This window comes from Gymnoscopelus braueri (genome assembly GCF_963280865.1).
Source record: "Gymnoscopelus braueri genome assembly, chromosome: 4".
Lineage (NCBI taxonomy): Eukaryota > Metazoa > Chordata > Actinopteri > Myctophiformes > Myctophidae > Gymnoscopelus > Gymnoscopelus braueri.
The window spans coordinates 19957843-19977874 of NC_137605.1; the positions used below are offsets into that span (position 1 = coordinate 19957843).

The 20032-nt window shown below is 43.3% G+C and overlaps 1 protein-coding gene across 1 annotated transcript in view; it reads left to right on the plus strand.

Annotated features, from left to right (window-relative positions):
• Positions 1-19196, plus strand: part of clcn1b (chloride channel, voltage-sensitive 1b) — a 52048-nt gene extending 32852 nt beyond the window's left edge. The window contains 15 exon segments of the mRNA XM_080427534.1: positions 306-390; positions 578-679; positions 2638-2722; positions 2994-3149; positions 4520-4589; positions 6640-6750; positions 7299-7512; positions 9031-9164; positions 10260-10426; positions 11411-11492; positions 11583-11662; positions 14052-14096; positions 14274-14378; positions 15658-15744; positions 17719-19196. Coding sequence (XP_080283660.1) covers positions 306-390; positions 578-679; positions 2638-2722; positions 2994-3149; positions 4520-4589; positions 6640-6750; positions 7299-7512; positions 9031-9164; positions 10260-10426; positions 11411-11492; positions 11583-11662; positions 14052-14096; positions 14274-14378; positions 15658-15744; positions 17719-18339 — 2144 coding nt within the window. The 3' untranslated portion in view covers positions 18340-19196.
• Positions 19197-20032: the final 836 nt, after the last annotated feature.

A 20032-nucleotide genomic window follows, 5' to 3' on the forward strand; every position in this document is an offset into this window, starting at 1 on the left:
TCTCATGCAAAGAAAATGTTAAAACTTTCTCCATAAGCGCTGAAACAGCAGTAGACTGATAGCAGACATAGCAGTCCCAGGGGCAGAGTCTATAGATGATGCCAAGTGCATGTGAAGCTGGCTTTTTATCGTTAAGCCTGGTTTATACTTATTTGCGTTCCGGTGACTTGCACCGAAAATAGCCGATCTACAAGCACAGAACGCGACACAGCGTGATGCTTGTACAGTAGATCGGCTGCTTTATCAGGCTTTTATTGGCTGTATGATGTGATTGGTGATTGGATTTTTTCCACTGTTTCTCCCAGTCACAATCACAGCGCTCTTCAAAACCAACTTCCGCATGGACTTCCCCTTTGACCTCCAGGAGCTGCCGGCGTTTGCTATAATTGGGTATGGATGTGATAAACCAGGGAGAGAGGGGATTAGAGAGAGAGAGTGTGTGTGTGTGTGTGTGTGTGTGTGTGTGTGTGTGTGTGTGTGTGTGTGTGTGTGTGTGTGTGTGTGTGTGTGTGTGTGTGTGTGTGTGTGTGTGTGTGCGCGCGCGCTATTAAAGGCTCCTTTCTTGTGTGTGTTGCAGGATCTCATGTGGGTTCCTGGGTGCTTTCTTTGTCTACCTGAACAGACAGGTGGTTCTGTTCATGAGGAGACCCACTGCCCTCACACGCTTCCTCACCAGGCAGTGAGATATCAGCATGCACCCACACACACACACACACACACACACACACACACACACACACACACACACACACACACACACACACACACACTATAACATACTCATAGTCATAATGCATTATAATCTCCTTATAACACTGCAGATCATAATACTTAATACATAATTGCTGGTCACTCTTTTAGACAGGATCATAAAATCATTGTTACAGTATTACAGAGGTAATTTGGTGCTTTAAGTAAAGTGGAAGAATATTGTTAAATCAATGCAAAACTAAAACTAAATATAATTGCTGCCTACACCTCATTACTTTATTTAACATGCTGAACACAAGCAATCTTAAAATACTAAAGGATGGATCCAGAGATAGGGAGATAAATGCCAAGCAAGTAAGGGACAACCACTTCTAACACATCTACAAGAAATGTGGAGGATATAATATTAACAGGGCATGAGGAAGGTTTGAGACACAGTATCCATGAGATCACTTAGCCTGGCTTGGCCATACAGTACTAATCACTAACTGGAAGATCAAATTATTTCACTCTGACAGATTTGTCTGGTTTCCAGGCTAGAGATCACTAGCAAGGGATTGTCATAAACTGGCTTAAAGTAATATGATAAGGTCAAGGTACATCAATGAATGATACCAGAGCTGTCACGGTCACTGCCTCTGTCACTCCCATTGACCCTATGCAACTCCTTTCTCCGCAGCGCCTTGATTCTCTGAGTTGATTCACCTGTTAAGCTAACCTGTGCCTGATTGTCCTAACGATCTCCAGAGACTATTTATACCCATGTCTGTTCATTTACTGCTGGGGTATAAATGTTTTTTTTGTTTGTCAGTGCTCTCTTTAGTTTGTATGTTAGACATTCCTGAGTTGTATTTGAGTTTGTTGTTTTTCCCTGTAAATGGTGTGACTGAGTTATCGTTTGCCAAGTAAAGTCCATGTTAGTTTAATCCTGGTTTTGATTCTGCTCTTGGGTCTGATCTGGGTTTGAGTCCTGACAAGAGCTCAGAGATCATCGATCTGATACATTCAGCCATGTCAGTATACTGTGAAAGGAACTTAAGAACTTATGTCATTCTTCACTTGAAGATTTACACCTGAGATGATCGACAGTGTTAAAATAAAAATCTAGGACTATATTTATTGGCTTAATTAGATCAGAAAAATACAGTACATATCATATGTCTAGATGCATACACAAGTATTCACACACACGCACGCACGCACGCACGCACGCACGCACGCACGCACTCACACACACACACACACACACACACACTCTCACACACACACACACACACACACACACACACTTAAACTAACCTTAAACATAACCCTAACACTAACCCCAAAATGGCTCTTTCTTGCATTCCCATCTTTTCATCCTACAAAAGACATTCACCACAGACAAATGTACAGTTACACAAACGACCGCCACAGCATGCTGCTCACTTCATCTGAAGATGAATGTGACTTCAAGCATCATGATACCGTGACCAGACCGTGTCCCCCAGAACGCCCCTCTGCACTTGCATCCAATCCCTGCTAATGCTTGTGGCCTTGGCTCTGCATACAGCCCTCCATCTCACAACAGTGGCCTGGCCAGCATAACAACCCTCCAGTCATCCCTTTCTCTCAATGGGGACATTCACTTATCCAGAGAGACCCTGGCAGTCAGGCTACATTAGTCGCAGCCATTAAGAGAGAGGCGCATGAAGCTGCACTATCTGTGTTGATACAACCACACCGAGCCCCTGTTCACTTCTATTATTACCAGCATCAATTACCTGCTCCAGTGCAGCAATGTTGGTTGGTTTCCGATAATGGAGGTTGTACCATATTAAGGATGCCTGCGTGTGTGTGTGTGTGTGTGTGTGTGTGTGTGTGTGTGTGTGTGTGTGTGTGTGTGTGTGTGTGTGTGTGTGTGTGTGTGTGTGTGTGTGTACACAGTCGATTGATCTATCCAGGTGCAGTGACGCTGATCATCGCAACCCTTACATTTCCTCCTGGGTTCGGTCAGTTCATGGCTGGAGAGGTATTAAAAAACAAAACAAAACAAAAACACTCACAGTTTTAAACCCATCATTTATATTCATGTTGTATATGAACAGTAATCAGCAATTTAGTCTATTATTTTACTTAAGATCAGGAACATAATCAGATACATCTTAGATTGCTTCGCCTACACAATCAAAACAACACGACAAAGTTATCAGTGTACAAAGCCATACCTTACAATGTGTATTGTCTATCTGTCTGTCTGTCTGTCTCTCTAACTGTCTCTCTCTGTCTTATCTGTCTGTCAGCTCATGCCCAGAGAGTGCATCAACTCCCTCTTCGATAATTACACCTGGACCAAACTCTCGGACTCCACCGTTCCTCCTGGACTGGGGAAATCCTCGGCGTGGATACACCCCCACGTCAGTGTCTTCGTCATTCTCTTACTCTTCTTCGTCATGAAGGTACGTACACTCTTGCTTTGGCTGTGGTGGTTTGACTTTCACGTATTCATTAGGGGAATGAATGTTGACAGAGTACAGTTGCTGTTTTTTTTGTTTGTTTCAGCCACACATGTCGTTAACACAAATTCACACTTGGATGATATTCAGCACATCTATGATCATTTAGTATTGGATAGTAAAGTAGCTGTTCAGTGCCTTGCTCTTACAGTAGATTGAGGAGAGAGCATTTCTTATATTGATGCTGTCAGGAGGAAACCTTGCATGTCCAAAACCATTACTTTTCAGGAAATGGAAAAAAGAACCTGTGTTCCAATGGATACAATGTTACATTACATTGTATTTAGTCACAAGCTCTAACCCTTAAAACCCACAGACAGACTTGTACCACTTTGAACCTGGTGTCCCTATTTTGGGTATGTTATGATAGGCAACATTTTTCTAAAATGTTAATTTTTTTTTCAAAATAGCAAAAACTGCAGGTGTACAATCTCTGTTGTGAGCTTGTATATTGGATATTTTCGCTACTTTTGCATAACACTTTCATATGACAAAGTATAAAAAAAAGGGCATTCATTTAGGATAAAAATATGAAATATGGAGATACAAGGTTTCGGCCTAACAGAGATGATATATAACCTGTGCATGAGGGTCTGTCAGCACAAATTCAAGATTCAATATTGAATAGTTTATTGCCATATCCAAGGTCGCTAGAAGTGTGCACAAGCCAAGTACAGAGGACATGACATGACGTGCATGCGGATAGGGTCTAACATTATTCAACAAGGAGTGAGAGAAGGAAGATGGTCAAACAAGACAGTAATTATTTGGTTAACATGAACCCATGCATCCCTATTCTGGGCATGTCATAACAAGCGAACATTCGGTGAAAATAGCAGACCTACAAGTTGTTGATCTGCTATTTTCTGTGAAGAGATTCGGTGCGTAGGGAGAAAATAAGCTGCCCACGGTTAGAGCCCTGGGAACCCCGGTCAAGGAAATATGTAGGGGTTAAGTGCAACTGTGGTTGTATTTTTGATGTCTCAGTGTGGAGATAATTCCCTGAAATACCCTGGAAAGTGCTGATGAGCTACATTTCTACATAGCGCCACATAAAAATATAGACATATAATACCCGCGTTGGCAAGGAGACTGGCCTATTATTTTACACCCATGCTGCGCATGGTGGGTGTGTTGCAATCGCCAGCGCCTGTCACAGCGATAACTCGGACAGTTTTAATCTTATTTTGATCAAACTTGGCAGATGAGTTGGAGGTAGCTGTGGGTTGGGGGGGGGGGGGGATAGGGGTAGCATGTGTAGCAGGTGTAGCATCTCTCGCTTGATGATAACTTCCTGTTGTTTTTCCCTGTAGTTCTGGATGTCTGCTGTTTCCACCACAATGCCCATTCCCTCTGGTGCCTTCATGCCCGTCTTCATATTAGGTAGGAGCAGGGTTTGACTGGCTGGCTGGGGGATGTGTTTTATCCTTCTGATCAGACACAGTAACTTTTGGGGTTGATACGTTTGATAATATCACAATTCAGATATAAATGTATATCAACCACATTAACTCTGGCGTCCCTATTTTGGGCAAATTTGTCAAACTTTGTCAAGATTTATATTTATTTATTTTCTATAAAAGAAATGCAAAAATAGCAGAACTACAATCTCACAGCTTGTAGATTTTTTTTTTACAAAACATACCCTTGGTAGGAGATTCTCCACTTTCTGAACATCAGCTTCAATTGTCTTTGTTGTAGTCATTAATCACATTAATGATACGTGATGATAATTAATCATCACATCATCACATCATTAATCATGTTTAATCACTGTAGTCATCAACTCAAGCAATCATAGGTAAAATATTGCCAGCCATTATGAACATGTTTCACGTGTCACTGATTTGGGGGAACAAAATTACGTACATACAGTATGTTTAGACCTTAGCTAGTATTCCCAGCAAGCATTCCCTCACTCACAAACACACTCCACGGCTGTATGGCGCCACTGCGTTCTTGTACAGTACGTCTCTCACGTGCTGCTTCGGTGTGTTTGACTGACTCATGTCACACTCTGAATCCTTCCCAATCGGAAACTCTTCAATCATTATAACAGTTACCGTCCAGGCGCAATCAATCTGACTGACATCAGGTGCTCATTTAATCTGTATTAGAAATGTCAGAATACTAATTAACAGGACAGGATACTCAGATAAGATATAAGCCCTTAATTTCCTTGATAAACATTTTACAGTTACAGGTACACAGCAAGTTATGCTGTGTCTGTAAGGTGGCTAACTACATCATAGTTAGTTGTTTGTGATTACTGAGGGAACTCAAATATACAATATACATATTTATGACACAACCAGCCTTTATTTGCTCTAAGGGGAGTGAAAAAAGGATAAATAGCTGCTAGGCTGATACAACAGCACCAATCAGCTCAAGCTAAAGTGCCACTATGTGCTGAACTGTCCCTGTGAGCAGCCTCGCTGCCAAAAGAGTGGCCGCCAAACACGGTTGTTGCCGATGGTGGAGTAGAATTCACAGCTGAGGAAACACTGGAGTATCTTTTCGCCTGTGGCTCGGGCTGATATGCCAGCCCTCGGTTAGATAAACCCAGGCAAAGACGAATGCCAGGACCCAAGAGTTCAACACTTTTAATCCCTCTCCAAGTGGATCAGATTTGGATTTTAGGTGCTTAAAGATATGATTTGATTTATCATTTCATTTCTTATTAATACAATGTTTGCTGAGATAATTCTATGATTACAGAGCAGATATAAGTGATGCCAATCCTGTTTTTTGTTTTGTTTTGAGCTACCCAAGATCAACATCTGATCCACTCGGATAAGGATTAAAAGTTGTGATCTCTTGGACTAGGTGATAAACTATATACAGTATATACTGTACAATGAATTGTGTACTTAACCCATTCAATCCGGGAACGCATCTCTGTCATTTTAGATTTCTTTCTTTCAAAAATAGCAGATATACAGGCTCATATGAGCTTGTAGATCTGCTATTTTTGAAAAAAAATTATTATTTTTTACATTTGTAACCATTTGTAACCAAGATCTTTGCTTCTGGGGGGTCCCTGGAACAAAACATTTTGAGATGGGGGTCCGTGGCCAAATACATATCTAAAAATGTTTTCTAAATCCTAACAGTGTGTTGCTATATCAGTGGTGCTCCAACTTTTCCATGTCAAGGACCCCCAAAATGATATGTATTTGGCCGTGGACCCCCATCTCAAAATATGTTGTTCAAGGGACCCCCAGAAGCACAGATCGGAGTTAAAAATCTTGTATATATATATATATATTCAAAGATTTGCACAAAAAATTGCAGATCTACAAGCTCATAGCACTCGGTGCAGCGCTATGAGCTTGTATATCTGCTATTTTTTAATAGCCAAAGAAATCTTAGAATGACACAGATGCGTTCCCGGTCTTAATGGGTACGAGTGTCCTCTATGTGTCCTCTATAGGTGCAGCCTTCGGTCGTCTGGTAGGGGAGATCATGGCCACTCTCTTCCCAAATGGAATCCTGTTTGATGGGATAGTTTACCGCATTCTCCCAGGAGGCTATGCTGTCATTGGTCAGTCGGGGGTCTCTTGTACCACCTACTCTACATTCTGTCCCTTTTCTCTGAAATCTACTGAACTCAATTTCATTTTACTCACAGTCATTGTAGCGTATTATTATAGTCACGTACACAGATTACAGCTTTAATCATTGATGAAGGCCAGCACCGTGAATGTATAGAACACTGAAAATTGGTTTTTACTGCAGCTTGATGGAATGCATTGCATACATATTACATGCATTACTGTCGCCTTGTGTGTTGAGAATCACATTATACCAGTGGTTCTCAACCTTTCCTGGATCAGGGGCCCACTTGAAAGCATTTGCGGCCCACCCGTCTGACCACTTAACCGGCTGCCGTGTTAAGTCGTCAGATGGGTGGGCCGTATGTTTATTTTAATAGAACTAACGTAGTACAGTGTACTTTAAGCTCCTATTTATCGGTATCCGAATGAAAACATATTTTTTTCACTGCATCATACTATGTGAAATACAATCAGTGGTGCTGAAACCACAAAGCCCTGACTCAGTAGTGTAAACACGGACATCCATCCATACCAGGAGCCGCAGCGATGACCGGAGCGGTCACACACACGGTGTCGACGGCGGTGATCTGCTTTGAACTGACGGGTCAGATCTCTCACATCCTGCCCATGATGGTGGCCGTGATCCTGGCCAACATGGTGGCCCAGGGCCTGCAGCCCTCCCTCTACGACTCCATCATACAGATCAAGAAGCTGCCCTACCTGCCCGAAATGGCCCTCGGACACATCAGGTATCATCGAGCCGGCGACGCAGTTTTGCTTGGTGTCATACTTGGCGGGCAGTTACCAAGAGAGAAACATATTGAAAATAATTGTGAAGAAAATGGGCAGAGGAATATTCTGCATCAGAGGATGTTCCTCTTTCCTTACACCTGCCTCCATAGTGCTAGTGACACAGACACTAGTTTTATCTCACCTTGATTACTGCTCAGCAGTCTGGTCAGGTGCAGCCAAAAAAGATCTGTCTAAGCTCCAAATAGCTCAGAATAAGGCTGCAAGGCTCACACTGGCCTATCCATTAGGTGGGAGGCAGAGTACAGGGAGAAGGCATGCCAATCTCTCATGGCTCAGAGTAGAGGAGAGGTTGGCATGCAGTGTAATGAGTTTCTTTAGGAATACCTGTTATAAACAACCACATTGTCTGTACTCACAAACACATGATGTGAGAGATCATAATAGTCACACTACCAGGCATGCTACTAGGTTATGTCTTTTATCTTTTCTTTTTTGTAGATTGGCCAATCATTTTTATCGCTTTTTCACCAATTTACGTGGTTGTTGTTATGCCACATAACCAACCCCACACTTTTCTGTGTTGCCACTGCTATTGTACCCTACTGGTTCTCACCTGCCAGTGAGGACTTAGCACCTCCATCCTACTCCTCCTGTTCAGCACCCCCCGCTGAAAGGCACGGCCCCAGCCTGTATGAGTCACTAACACAGCGATAGAGATCGCCCTCCCCGCCCGGCATCGCTCCAGCGAACACGGCCAATTATAGATTATATTAGAATAATGGATAACACTTTAAAAGTGTCCCTTAAAAAATAGTTAATAGATCATTCACAAACTGTTAATTACTTGTGAAATGGTTTTTAATTGATGACGCCTTATAAATAGTTTATAGAACTACTACTATTACTAAACTACTTACTGATGACTGAAGTATTTTTTTGATTGCTGAATAAACAACTTTCAGTACAAGTAAACCCTCTCCGCTGCACGCTAACTCCTCCCACTATTCATCGACATCAACAGTACTGGAACCCTCTTCTCTTCTCTTGTCAGCCACAAACATACGTATTTCAATGTTTCTGCGCCCTCCCTGCACCTATCAGCTGGCCTCATTTGGCCTTCCACCAGGGAATCTTATCTAAACACAATTAATGCATGTTTAAGAAGTGCGCAACAAATCATTATTTAAATATTATAACAAATACTACAAATAGCTTGTTCATGATCTATTTACTATTTATAAGGCATCATTTTAGATCATTAACCAATATAAACAAACATAAACAATATTAACAATTCATTAATAACTCAGTAACTAACAGTTTGTGAAACTGTTAGTTAATGAATAAGGGATCATTACTTTTCGAATAGTGTTAACATGTTTGTGTTCAGGCATTAGGTTAGCAGCCGAGATTGCGTGCGTATATACAGTACGTACAGTAAAAGTGTATGTCTGTGTATGTCACCAATATCATGGTCATTGGACAGTATACATTATCTCTCTGCTTCCCCACAGCAAGTATAACATATTTGTGGAGGACATCATGGTGCGTAAGGTGAAGTTTCTGTCTTCGCAATCCACCTATCGAGAGCTCAACCACCTTCTAGAGAATACCGCCCTCAAAACCATCCCCCTGGTTGACTCCAAAGGTACGCTGTATTACACACATTACTGGCAAAGGTCTATGTTATGTTATGCTAAATAAAGCTAGTATTTCATGAAGAGTGATGAAACCCACAGTTGAATTTCCTCTCAGTGAAGGGGGGCTATCACCACAAAGTGATTACGTAGACTTTATGATGCTACAAACATCCAATGATATTCACCTACTTTTGATTTCCAATTCCAGAAAAAGATAACTGTGATTTAGTGCCTGTTTCAACATATGCACTTATTTGTGGGGGTAATGCTGTGCTTTATTGTCTATATATTAAACACCCAGATATTAATTAACACCTCCAAAATGATTGTCGGTATCAGACGATAACGCTGATATATTGATGCATTGACATTTCCTTAACAACTTACAGCAAGACCAGTAAAGTCTGTAGATGTTCTTTGGGGAAGAGAAAATTTAACTTTTTTTTGAGCAACCAGTGGAGGAAAGATACAGATGACTTGAGAGATTAAAACGATGAAGGAATTTTTACACTTGGCCAGTCTGTTCTTAAGTTAACTGCAAAAACATAAACTTTATTATTACCTTGAGGTCAGTGAATGTTATTGTACCTTCCTGAGAGTAGTGCTGTTTTTGAGCTTTGTTCTGCACAAACACATTTTACAGAGAAAGAATAATGAGAATAAAAACAATAAGGTTCCTGCAGCTTCACTGCTTGGACCCCTACAATTTACAATTTAGGCATTTAGCAGACACTCTCATCCAGAGTGCGAGGTCTGAATAGGCAATAACCTGAATACCCAATAACCCCTAATAATAAACTTAACCAATTCAATCCGACAACTTATCTGTGTCATTTTAGATTTTAGCTATAAACATTATTTTATACTTTATATAAAAAAATAGCAGATCTACAAGCTCAAATCTTTGCTTCTGGGGGGTCCCTGGAACAAAATATTTTCAGATGGGGGTCCGCGGCCAAATACAAATAATTTTGGGGGGTCCTTGACATGAAAAAGTTTGAGAAACACTGATATACCAACAAAACTTTTAGGATTTAGAAGACATTTGTAGATGCGTTCCCGGATTGAATGGGTTAATAATAATAAAACACCTCCTTCTCCAGAATCTATGATCCTATTGGGCTCCATCGAGAGGATAGAGCTCCAGGCCTTGTCTGACTGGTGGCTCTCACCGGAGAGGCAGGCCTTTGAGAAAGGTGAGACGTCACCGGTCAGCTGGGAGTCCTTCACCTTCGTGGACGAGGAGGAAGGAGAGCAGAGCACAGCCAAGGTGTGAAACCTGAGAAAGGCACTCGCTATAAAATGACTCACAGGTCGATGTTGTTTATGAGTGGTCAGTATGGGCCTAGGTTTCCCTGTGTGTATAATTGTTCTGCGTCAGTCTATTTTGTTGACAATGATCCAACAGGTATCATCAAAGTATCCATAGTCATAGTATTAATTGTTTCCAATGCGCACGCACGCACAAGTGAGTGTTATTTTGTGTAACCTTTCTCTGTCTTGTTGTGTATACTCTCACCAGAAATGTTTTTGGACATATCCTCTCTGCCTCTCTATTTCTCTCTGTTACTCTCTGTTGCTCCCCCCCCCTCTCACTGTCTCTATGTCTTTCTCTGTCTCCCCAGACTGCAGATTCTTCTGCAAAGAAGCATGCATAATTCATAAGAATAAAATACATGAGAAAAACAGAAAGATAGATAACTATCTGCCTGGCAACCACCAGAGTTGTCATGTCACACTGTAAAGCACAGCTAACCATGCTTTATGGGAGTGTTTGGAACATATCTTTGACCAGATTGTGTGACTGAAACTTTCCATATGTAGATAGATTATTGCTCAGGTATTGTTGCCAACCATATGTGTCTGAAGTCTGATTTACAAATTAAATTCTACGTATAAATTATGCATGAGAGGTAGGGGAGGACTGATACAGCTGGGCCCGAGGTTGTTTATCAAGGCCCACAACAAATAACTGAGTGTGAATTTGTTTATCACAAACTTTATTAACAAAGACAGACAGCGAGAAAATAGCATGTGATCAATGCAGCAATGTGATCAATGCAACTTTAGCTTGCACTGATTGGACAGCTACTGCCATATCAGCCCTAAGGCTGATAAAAGTTATCAGCCCTGGGGTTCACATCAGTTATCACCCTATCAGAGCTTTTATCACTCGCCACACCAAGGGCAGATACTGTAAAGGCTGGGCATGTGATACACTCAAATACAGTAACAACCTTTTCTTGTCTCCCAGACCACAGCAGTGCTGGATGAATGTAATGGTCCTATCCCATCCCCCAAACCACAGGAGACCTCTACCAATCACACTGGCTCAGGTGAAGTCTCTGCCTCCTTCAATTTGACCAGTTTAGAAGTTCATCTTACCATCTGTCGTTTCCTCGTCTTACTTGTAATCCTCCACACAGGCAAGCGCAGGCAGTCGTCTGTCAGGAGAACCCTTCAGCGGCTTTTCTCCTCCTCGTCTTCAGGCCAGATTGAAACCCAGGTACAAACACAAACACTCCTGCGTCACTCAGTGGATACAAGCATGGTGCTAATCTAAGTGGTGGTTACTCAGCCACTGGCAGGCACTTCACATTTAGCATTCTGCTCTCATATCAGCCTGGCTCGAAGTGTGAGCCTTCTGTCTGTGACTATGCTATGACTCACACTCTTTCTTATGCAAATCAGCCACCCCCAAAAAGTTTCCAATTCTCTTGTGAAAATGGGAGAATGTCATCGAAGGAGTATGGGGCTTTACCACAGAGTATACTGTGATAAATGTGGCTATACCACAGAGTATTCATATACAGTAATAATAATTTAGTCCTCTGTAGGTTGCTTTTGGGGTATTTGTCACTGTACTTGCACATACGTGAAATTTGTCCTCTGCATTTACCCATCCTAACTATTAAGAGCAGTGGGTGCTATTAATATAGCACCTGGGGAGCAGTTAGGGCGGGGTTAAGTTTCTTGCTCAGTGACACATAGACTGGGTGGACCGGGGGGCAAACTGGGGAATTTGTGATTCTCAGGCGGCCTCGCTACCCATTCAGCTGCTAAATAGCTATACTGTGCTTTAGCTACTATACTGTATATGTTACACTACATTGACACAGCAAGGGTTGAGTGTTCAATTCCCTGTGTTGCTCAGTGGGTTGAGTGTGATACTAGCATTGTCAAGCATTTGCTTTCTTCTAACGTTTTTTCTTTCTTTTCTGAGCCTTTATTTGATAGATATGCTAGTGGAGAGAAGATTGAAAAGAGTAGAGAGCAGGCTAGTGACATGCAGCCAAGGGTCTAGCTGGCCAGGAATCAAACCGGGAACTCACTGACACCGTCAGGCATCAGAACCCATCAGAACCCATATGGTATGCACCCTGGTCACTCAGCTGCTGGGTACCGAAACCTGAACAGAACACAACGCTGGGTAAGCTGAAAAGCTGAAAAGCGCAGCATTTTCTGCTGGGCATTGTGAGCTTGTAGATTGGCTATTTTCACTACTTTTGAGTGACACTGTCTTGCGGCGAAGTGCAAAATAGGGCAAAAAATACCTAAAAATATGAAATATGGAGATACAAGGTTTCTACCCGACAGCGACGATATACTGTACATCCCATACACCCTTGGTTTCGTATGGCCCACTCGAGATAAAAGCGGCCGGGCAAAATGTCACATGTCACGATAGCCCGTTGTCCTTGAAGCAAGAGTGGCATTGTATAGCCTTTATCTTAACCGCGATGAATAGAAGGATTAACACGTCACTGATGCCGTATCAGATGACTGAAGCAGGCCAGACAGGAGCTTAAAGCCTGATTTATGCTTCGTCGCACGATGGTGTCGCACACCAAAAAGAGCCGATCTGCAAGCTCACAATGCGTCGCATACGTGACGCATCGTGAGCTTGTAGGTCTGCGTTTCTCCGAGGCTTAAGCTCTCCTCCTTGGTAGGGAGGAGGCAGTGATGACATGATATGTGTGACATGGCAGTTACTCTGATGGGGAGTTGACATATCCTGTGATGGATGCGTCCATCAAACCACCAGGGGGCACCGGCGCAGACATTTAGAAAAGCCGTACAGCTGTTTGAACAGACTGCCTGTCTGACTGTCTCTCTGTTTCTCTCTCCATCTCTGTCTCTGACAATCTTTGTCACGTCTCAGTGGCTGGCCCCGTCTGTGTGTGCGTAAATGTGTGGCTGTGCACACTCGAGCGTGCCTTTCTTTACTTATTGTCATCTCATTAGCTTTGTGTGTGCACAACAGAATGTTTGTGTTCTCTTGTTGTGTATATTCTCACCACAAATGTTTTCTTCACTCAGCTTGGACATAATTATCCAACAAACTTCACTTTTTTCTCTCTCTCTCTCTCTCTCTCTCTCTCTCTCTCTCTCTCTCTCTCTCTCTCTCTCTCTCCCTCTCTTTCTCTCTCTCACTGATGATGAAGGGTTTGTTGGCAGATCGACTCAGGGTTGAGTCTGAGTATTACAGAGTGACAGGCAGCCTTGATGCTTTTATACTTGTTTGCATGGAGGGGGTTGGTCTCCATCCATAACAATTAACCACTTGGACTTGAGTTACAGCCTACTCGGATCGCTTTTTTCTGTACACCAAATCTCTTCACCAAAAATAGCCAATCTAAGGTTTCAGCTTGTAGATCTGCCTTTTTTTGGCGAATGTTCCCCCAGAATAGGCATGCTAGGGGTTCAAGTTGTTAAGTTGTCCTACAATTTTGATTTCCTTTTGCTTCCATTTTTTAAAAATATTTTCTTATTTACTGTACATACAGGTTGCTACAGGTTTTGTGCACTTGTGTGTGTTTGTAACAGTGTTGAAGCCTTATGTTCTTGTTCTCCTATTCTTTCTCTCCCTCTCTCTCTTTCTCTCTCCTTCCCAGGAGGCCAGTCCTCCTACATTGACTGACACCATGACCCCAGAAGAGGTAAGCAACCTTATCGACATATAGAATCTCCACGTAGCCAACCATCAGATGATCAAACCATACTGATCAATCAATAACCATCCACTCTGTTACCATCCGAGTCCATCTCCAATCTCTCTCTCTCTCTCTGTCTCTCTCTCTATCTCTCTATCGCACGCGCGTGATTGGCCCATACAGATCAAAGCCTGGGAAGAGGCGGTGCTGGACAAGCCAATCGATATGGAACAGATCCGGATAGACCCCTCCCCCTTTCAGCTGGTGGAGAGAACTTCGCTACACAAGGTGACGCCAAGGCGACGCCTGCTTCACACGCTCCTCTCACCCGGAGGTCATGTTGTGCAGCCATTAATTACACACTTAGACCGTGACGTCATGTGGTTCCGTCATAATGGCATCTAGAACGCTCCCTAAAACATCCGGGACAGCGCTCCACGCGTCCCAGACTCTTCTCCCTTCTGGCTCCCAAACTGTGGAACAAACTCCCCATTGCAGTTAGAACTGCAGACTCACTCCCGATTTTCCGCCGTAGTCTGAAGACTCACCTCTTCAGACTCCACCTTAGCCTGTAGCACTTGACCTAGGCTTGATGATCATGCAGTCTTATGCAAAGGTTAAAATGTAATTTAGATAGCATGTTAATTAGACAGATGCCAGGATCATTTGTTGACCTGGCATCCTATACAGTAGTTTCTATAGTTGCAATGTACACATTATTATTATTTTTTTATATCATACTGTTTAGACTGATGCTAGGTTCTTGGTTTACCTACAGTATGATCCTAGATTACTGAGGCACTACAGTGTCTCTATGCATTTGCTGTATGTGTTTACCTTGCTTTGGTTGAAGAGTGTCTGCTAAATGCCTAAATTGTAAATTGCAGAATGATTTAAACTCTTGAACCCCAGCATCCCTGTTCTGGGGCAAACATTCACCAAAAATAGCTACAAGCTTACAACGTGTCACAACGCGATGAAGAGATTTGGAATATGCTGTAGGGAGAAAATGTGTGGGCCAGGATAGAGCCCTGGGGAACCAATGTGGGGTCAGTGAAGCATATGGGGTTTAAGTGGTTAAAAAGAAGGAGAAGCAGGGTAGGGAGAACGTCTCACACTGCGTGAGCGGTGTGATTCATTTTGCTGGGATGTTGCTAGCCGTGTTTAAATCAGTTATATGGTAAAGTGTAATTACACTGCAGCTGGGCAGGCACCATAATATTAGCATAGAATTCGCAAAGATGCACTGCAAGATCTCACATACAGTATATACACCACCACAGAACTACAACCGTTTAGCACTGAACAATTACTGGAAGATTCATAAATCCCCTTCCTACAGCACTTTCACTCCCTCCCTCGCTCTGTTTGGTTGATTGGTGTGCGTGTGCGTGTGCGTGTGCGTGTGCGTGTGCGTGTGCGTGTGCGTGTGCGTGTGTGTGTGTGTGTGTGTGTGTTGTTCTGTACTTTTAATCAATTAAAATTCAAAATTCTCTCTTTCTCTCTCTTTCTCTCTCTGTCTCTCTCTGTCTCTCTCTGTCTCCCTCTGTCTCTCTCTCTCTCTCAGACCCACACTTTGTTCTCCTTGCTGGGTCTCAGTCATGCCTATGTGACCAGTATTGGCAAACTGGTGGGCGTTGTGGCATTGAAAGAGGTGAGGTCACTGTTCTTTCTTGTGTTGTTTTCCTTTCAAGACAATAATCTTCCCTGTTTGTCTCTCTGCCTACATGTCTGTTTCAGCCTGGTCCTTGTAATGCACTACAGCCAGCGTCGGAAATCAGTTATACTACGCAGTAATCAGATTATAGAGGCTTTTGAAATCAAATGGAATTATCATTTAGATTACTGAGTCTATTTTAGTGTCTATCTATTACATCTATATTACATTAGAGGGACAGAATTGGACAAAATTGCCCTTTTAATTAATATTCGAACCATTTTGGAGTCGACGTAAGTCAGAGGTAAAAGAGAGAAGTCTGAGCACTTGACCGAACCTGACTGGTCAAGTGGATTGCATCTTACAGGTCATCAGGGGGTGACTTCACTCGTTTCTCCCCCTTGATTTATACTTGGTTGTGCATCGTGTCTCGCACAGAAAATAGCCAGTTCTACAAGCTGCGACGCAAATGTGAGCTTATAGATCGGCTCTTTTTGGTGCAAGACATCACGCCCAACTACAGTAAGTATAAATCAGCCGTTATTTTCCGTGTCTGTTTTTTTCACACGTGTCAGCCCTTCTCTCGGCCTGGATCTTGTAACGTGGCGTGACAGCTCATGGCAGTGTGCTCACAGTATGGGCAGTTGTTCTCCAACAGTTTTCGCAGTTTGTGTTATGATTCATGCTGTTACGCCATCGTGCACTGTCGCTTCTCATCGCCCTGGATTTTCTCCTTAGTAATTCTATATTTTCCCATTGAGAGCTTATTATTTAGCCTATAATTCTCTCTATACACATTTAGCGGTCTCATCCAGTGGCACAGGCTGTCAGGAATATTATGAGCCATGGTCTCCAGATGATATAACTGATCCTAATCTAGAATGACCTCATAAGCAGGGGTGGGAAGTAACTAATAAAAAGTACTCTTGTCGCTGTAACTGGGTAGCTTTTTCATACACTTTCACACACACAGCTTGAGTATATTCCAAAATGATGTAATATCAGCCAATGCACTCCAAGGCAATCCAGATGAATACGCAAAACAAAGTGTCAGCCCAGTGTGGGGTTCGAACCCTGGACCTAAATATTTTAAGGTACATACATTATTCAGTCAGCTAAATAACCAGGATTCTTTAAGACTTTTTATGTGTCAAGTATTGCAAATAGTCTATGTTGCAAAATAGAATAAAATAAAAGGAAATAACGCATAATATATATGATATATCGAAGGCATTTTAGGAATGAAGGAATTTTACAGGATAGCAAAAACGAACTTTTCATTGATTGTAATTATTTAATCAAAAACAACGTAAAAAACAACATCCTCAGAATCAACTTCGGACTAACGTCAATTAAACTGCGTTATGGAGCCAGAATGAGCAACTTTTTTCCTCCTTTTAAGATAGTTCCCGAAGGTCAGCACCTCACCAAACCCTTGGTGTGCGTTACCGTTCCTGCTACTGACCATTATACTGACCATGATACTGACATGATACTGACATGATACTGACCATGATACTGACCATGATACTGACCATGATACTGACCATGATACTGACCATGATACTGACATGATATTGACCATGATACTGACATGATACTGACATGATACTGACCTTGATACTGACCTGATACTGACCATGATACTGTCATGATACTGACCTGATACTGACCATGATACTGACCATGATACTGACCATGATACTGACCATGATACTGACCTGATACTGACAACGATACTGACAACGATACTGACCTTGATACTGACATGATACTGACCATGATACTGACATGATACTGATATGAAATATATTAACGCACAACCCTAGATAGTGAGGCCATGGCTCCTGTATTGTCTATATACAAGGATATACAAGGACATGTTGGAGTGTGAAGAGAAGGTGGATCTGGGCTTGTGATTCAGGATGACGTGCAGATCCTTGACCACCTCTATCTTTCCTCCACCCTCAGCTGCAGAAGGCCATCGAGGGCTCCACCCGTAGCGGGGTGAGGCTCCGCCCACCTCTGGCCAGCTTCAGAGACGGCAGCCGCAAGGCCAAGAAGCACCAGCCTCCCCCGTCGTCCGCCCCCTCCTCCCCCAGCCGGGAGGTGGACATGTGGGCGGGGGTGGAGGGGGAGCCGGTGAGGATGGGCTCCACGGGGGAGTCCAAGGGGAAGGGGCCGGCGTCCTCCTCCCCTTCCCCTTCCCCTTCCCCCTCCTCTAGAGCGGCTGCGACAGGTGGAGACTCCGCCCACTCCTCCCCCAGTAGCACGTCGAGCAGCGCGAGCGGCGGCGTCACCACCACCGTGGAGGCACAATGCCCTCCGCTGGAGCCCATGTCACCCTTGCAGGAGCCCTCCACCTCTACCTCCTCGTGCCCTGCCGTCGCCTCGTCCCCCACCTCCCCTGTCTCGCCCTCCGCCACAGTCCTCACACTCTCTTCCCTCCAGGAGGAAGAGGAGGAAGAAGAGGAGGAAGAGGAGGATGAGTCCTACTCAGAGGAGGAGGAGGAAGAGGAGGAGGAGGAGGAGGAGGAAGAAGAGGGGAAGAAGGAGGAGAGGGAGGGCAAGGAGTTGGACAAACGTGTTTAGGGAAGACTACTGTTGGGTTCTCAGAGGGAAAAGACTTTGACAACCCCCTCCCTTTTAGCTCCTCGCACCCAGTGACAGCAGAGTCGCTTCCTGGGGTTGAGGAGTTCCCCCTGGGCCCGTCCGCGGCCCACTTGGATATTCAGCTCTCAAGAGAGCAGGAAGAAGGAACTGGTGCACACACACACACACACACACACGCACACACACACACACACACACACGCACGCACGCACGCACACACACACACACACACACACACACACACACACACACACACACACACACACACACACACACACACACACACACACACACACACACACACACACACACACACACACACACACACACAGACACACAGACACACACACACACACGCTCCCAGAGCTTGTAGTTATGAAATATTGTTTTTCTACTCTTAAAGCAGCCTCATGTTGTTGTTTTTTTCACTCTTTCTCAGGTGTCTCCCTTTGTCTTTTGATCCACAGGCGGTCAGACAGACAAGCTTGTCTTTTACAACATATCAAAGCCCGCTCAATGTTTATATGCCCATATCTTCGAAATCTTGAATGTATGGAGTAATGCTTGTGTAGCTATACACTGAATGTAGAAAAAAAAAAGTTCTGTTAATTTAATCATGTACCCTCATGGCAAAGTAACTGACAGCAATGAATTGTTTGATAATTAAATAATGTATTGTTGATGACAGCTTAATCAATTATTTTGATTTTGTCATGCTGATCATGCATTTAAAATGTTTACTGATTGAAATGAAAATTTAATTACAACTATTAACTGTATAGTAAATTCAGATCATACCAATCTGTTTTTTGAAATCTAATAAATGTTTCAATTTGTCTACTGTTCAACTTTAACTACTAACAAAACCACCAATTCATTCCACCTTCTCCTTCCAGGCTTGGGCAGAATGTCATGCTTCTGAAAGAGCCAATCTGTCAGGGACACATAAACATTTCATGCCAGGAAGGTCAGTAGTGTATTTCAGTCTCCTTTCCCCATGCGGGTGTGTGAACCTGGCTTGGAGGAATAATCCCCATGGGAGATAGGAGAAAAACACAAATTTGTCTGACATTCACATTCTGGCTAGCGCGTTGAGATGCGTGGCCACGATGGGACAGGAGGCTTCTCTTGGAGGATCAGAATAATATGGCTAGTGGAACCTTTTTGCCATGTTTGGTCTGACATGCACAAATGAAGTGGCGCTAGCCACCGGAAAAGGGGACGAGACACGTGTGAGGGAGAGCTTGTAATACAATGTTTCCCAGCTGGTGGGGTGTGACGCTCAATAGGCTGTGAGACATTCTCATGAGACTCTGAACAAATGGTACGTTGTCGTTTGGCCAAGTGTCATTTAGCAAAGAAGTCGTACAGTACGGTAGTTTCGACTGCAGAAAAGTAGGAATTAGCCTTTAGATTATGTGTTACTGTGGCTTAATGGAGAAAATGAAATTTGGCTCCTGAGCCAAAACCGAATGCCACACACTATGGACTCTTTGGGGACAGCTGTAGCTTAGTACTTAGTACTTAGAGAGGATGTCTAAGTACAACTTCTCCACCCCCCCAAGTGCTCATCATGACCATCTGTGCAGCCGTCAGCTGGGTGAAACTGAAACTGAATTTCCTGGCTCAAGGTCTTTTCAGTGAGGGTGTCGTTTATTCACTTGCTCCCCAT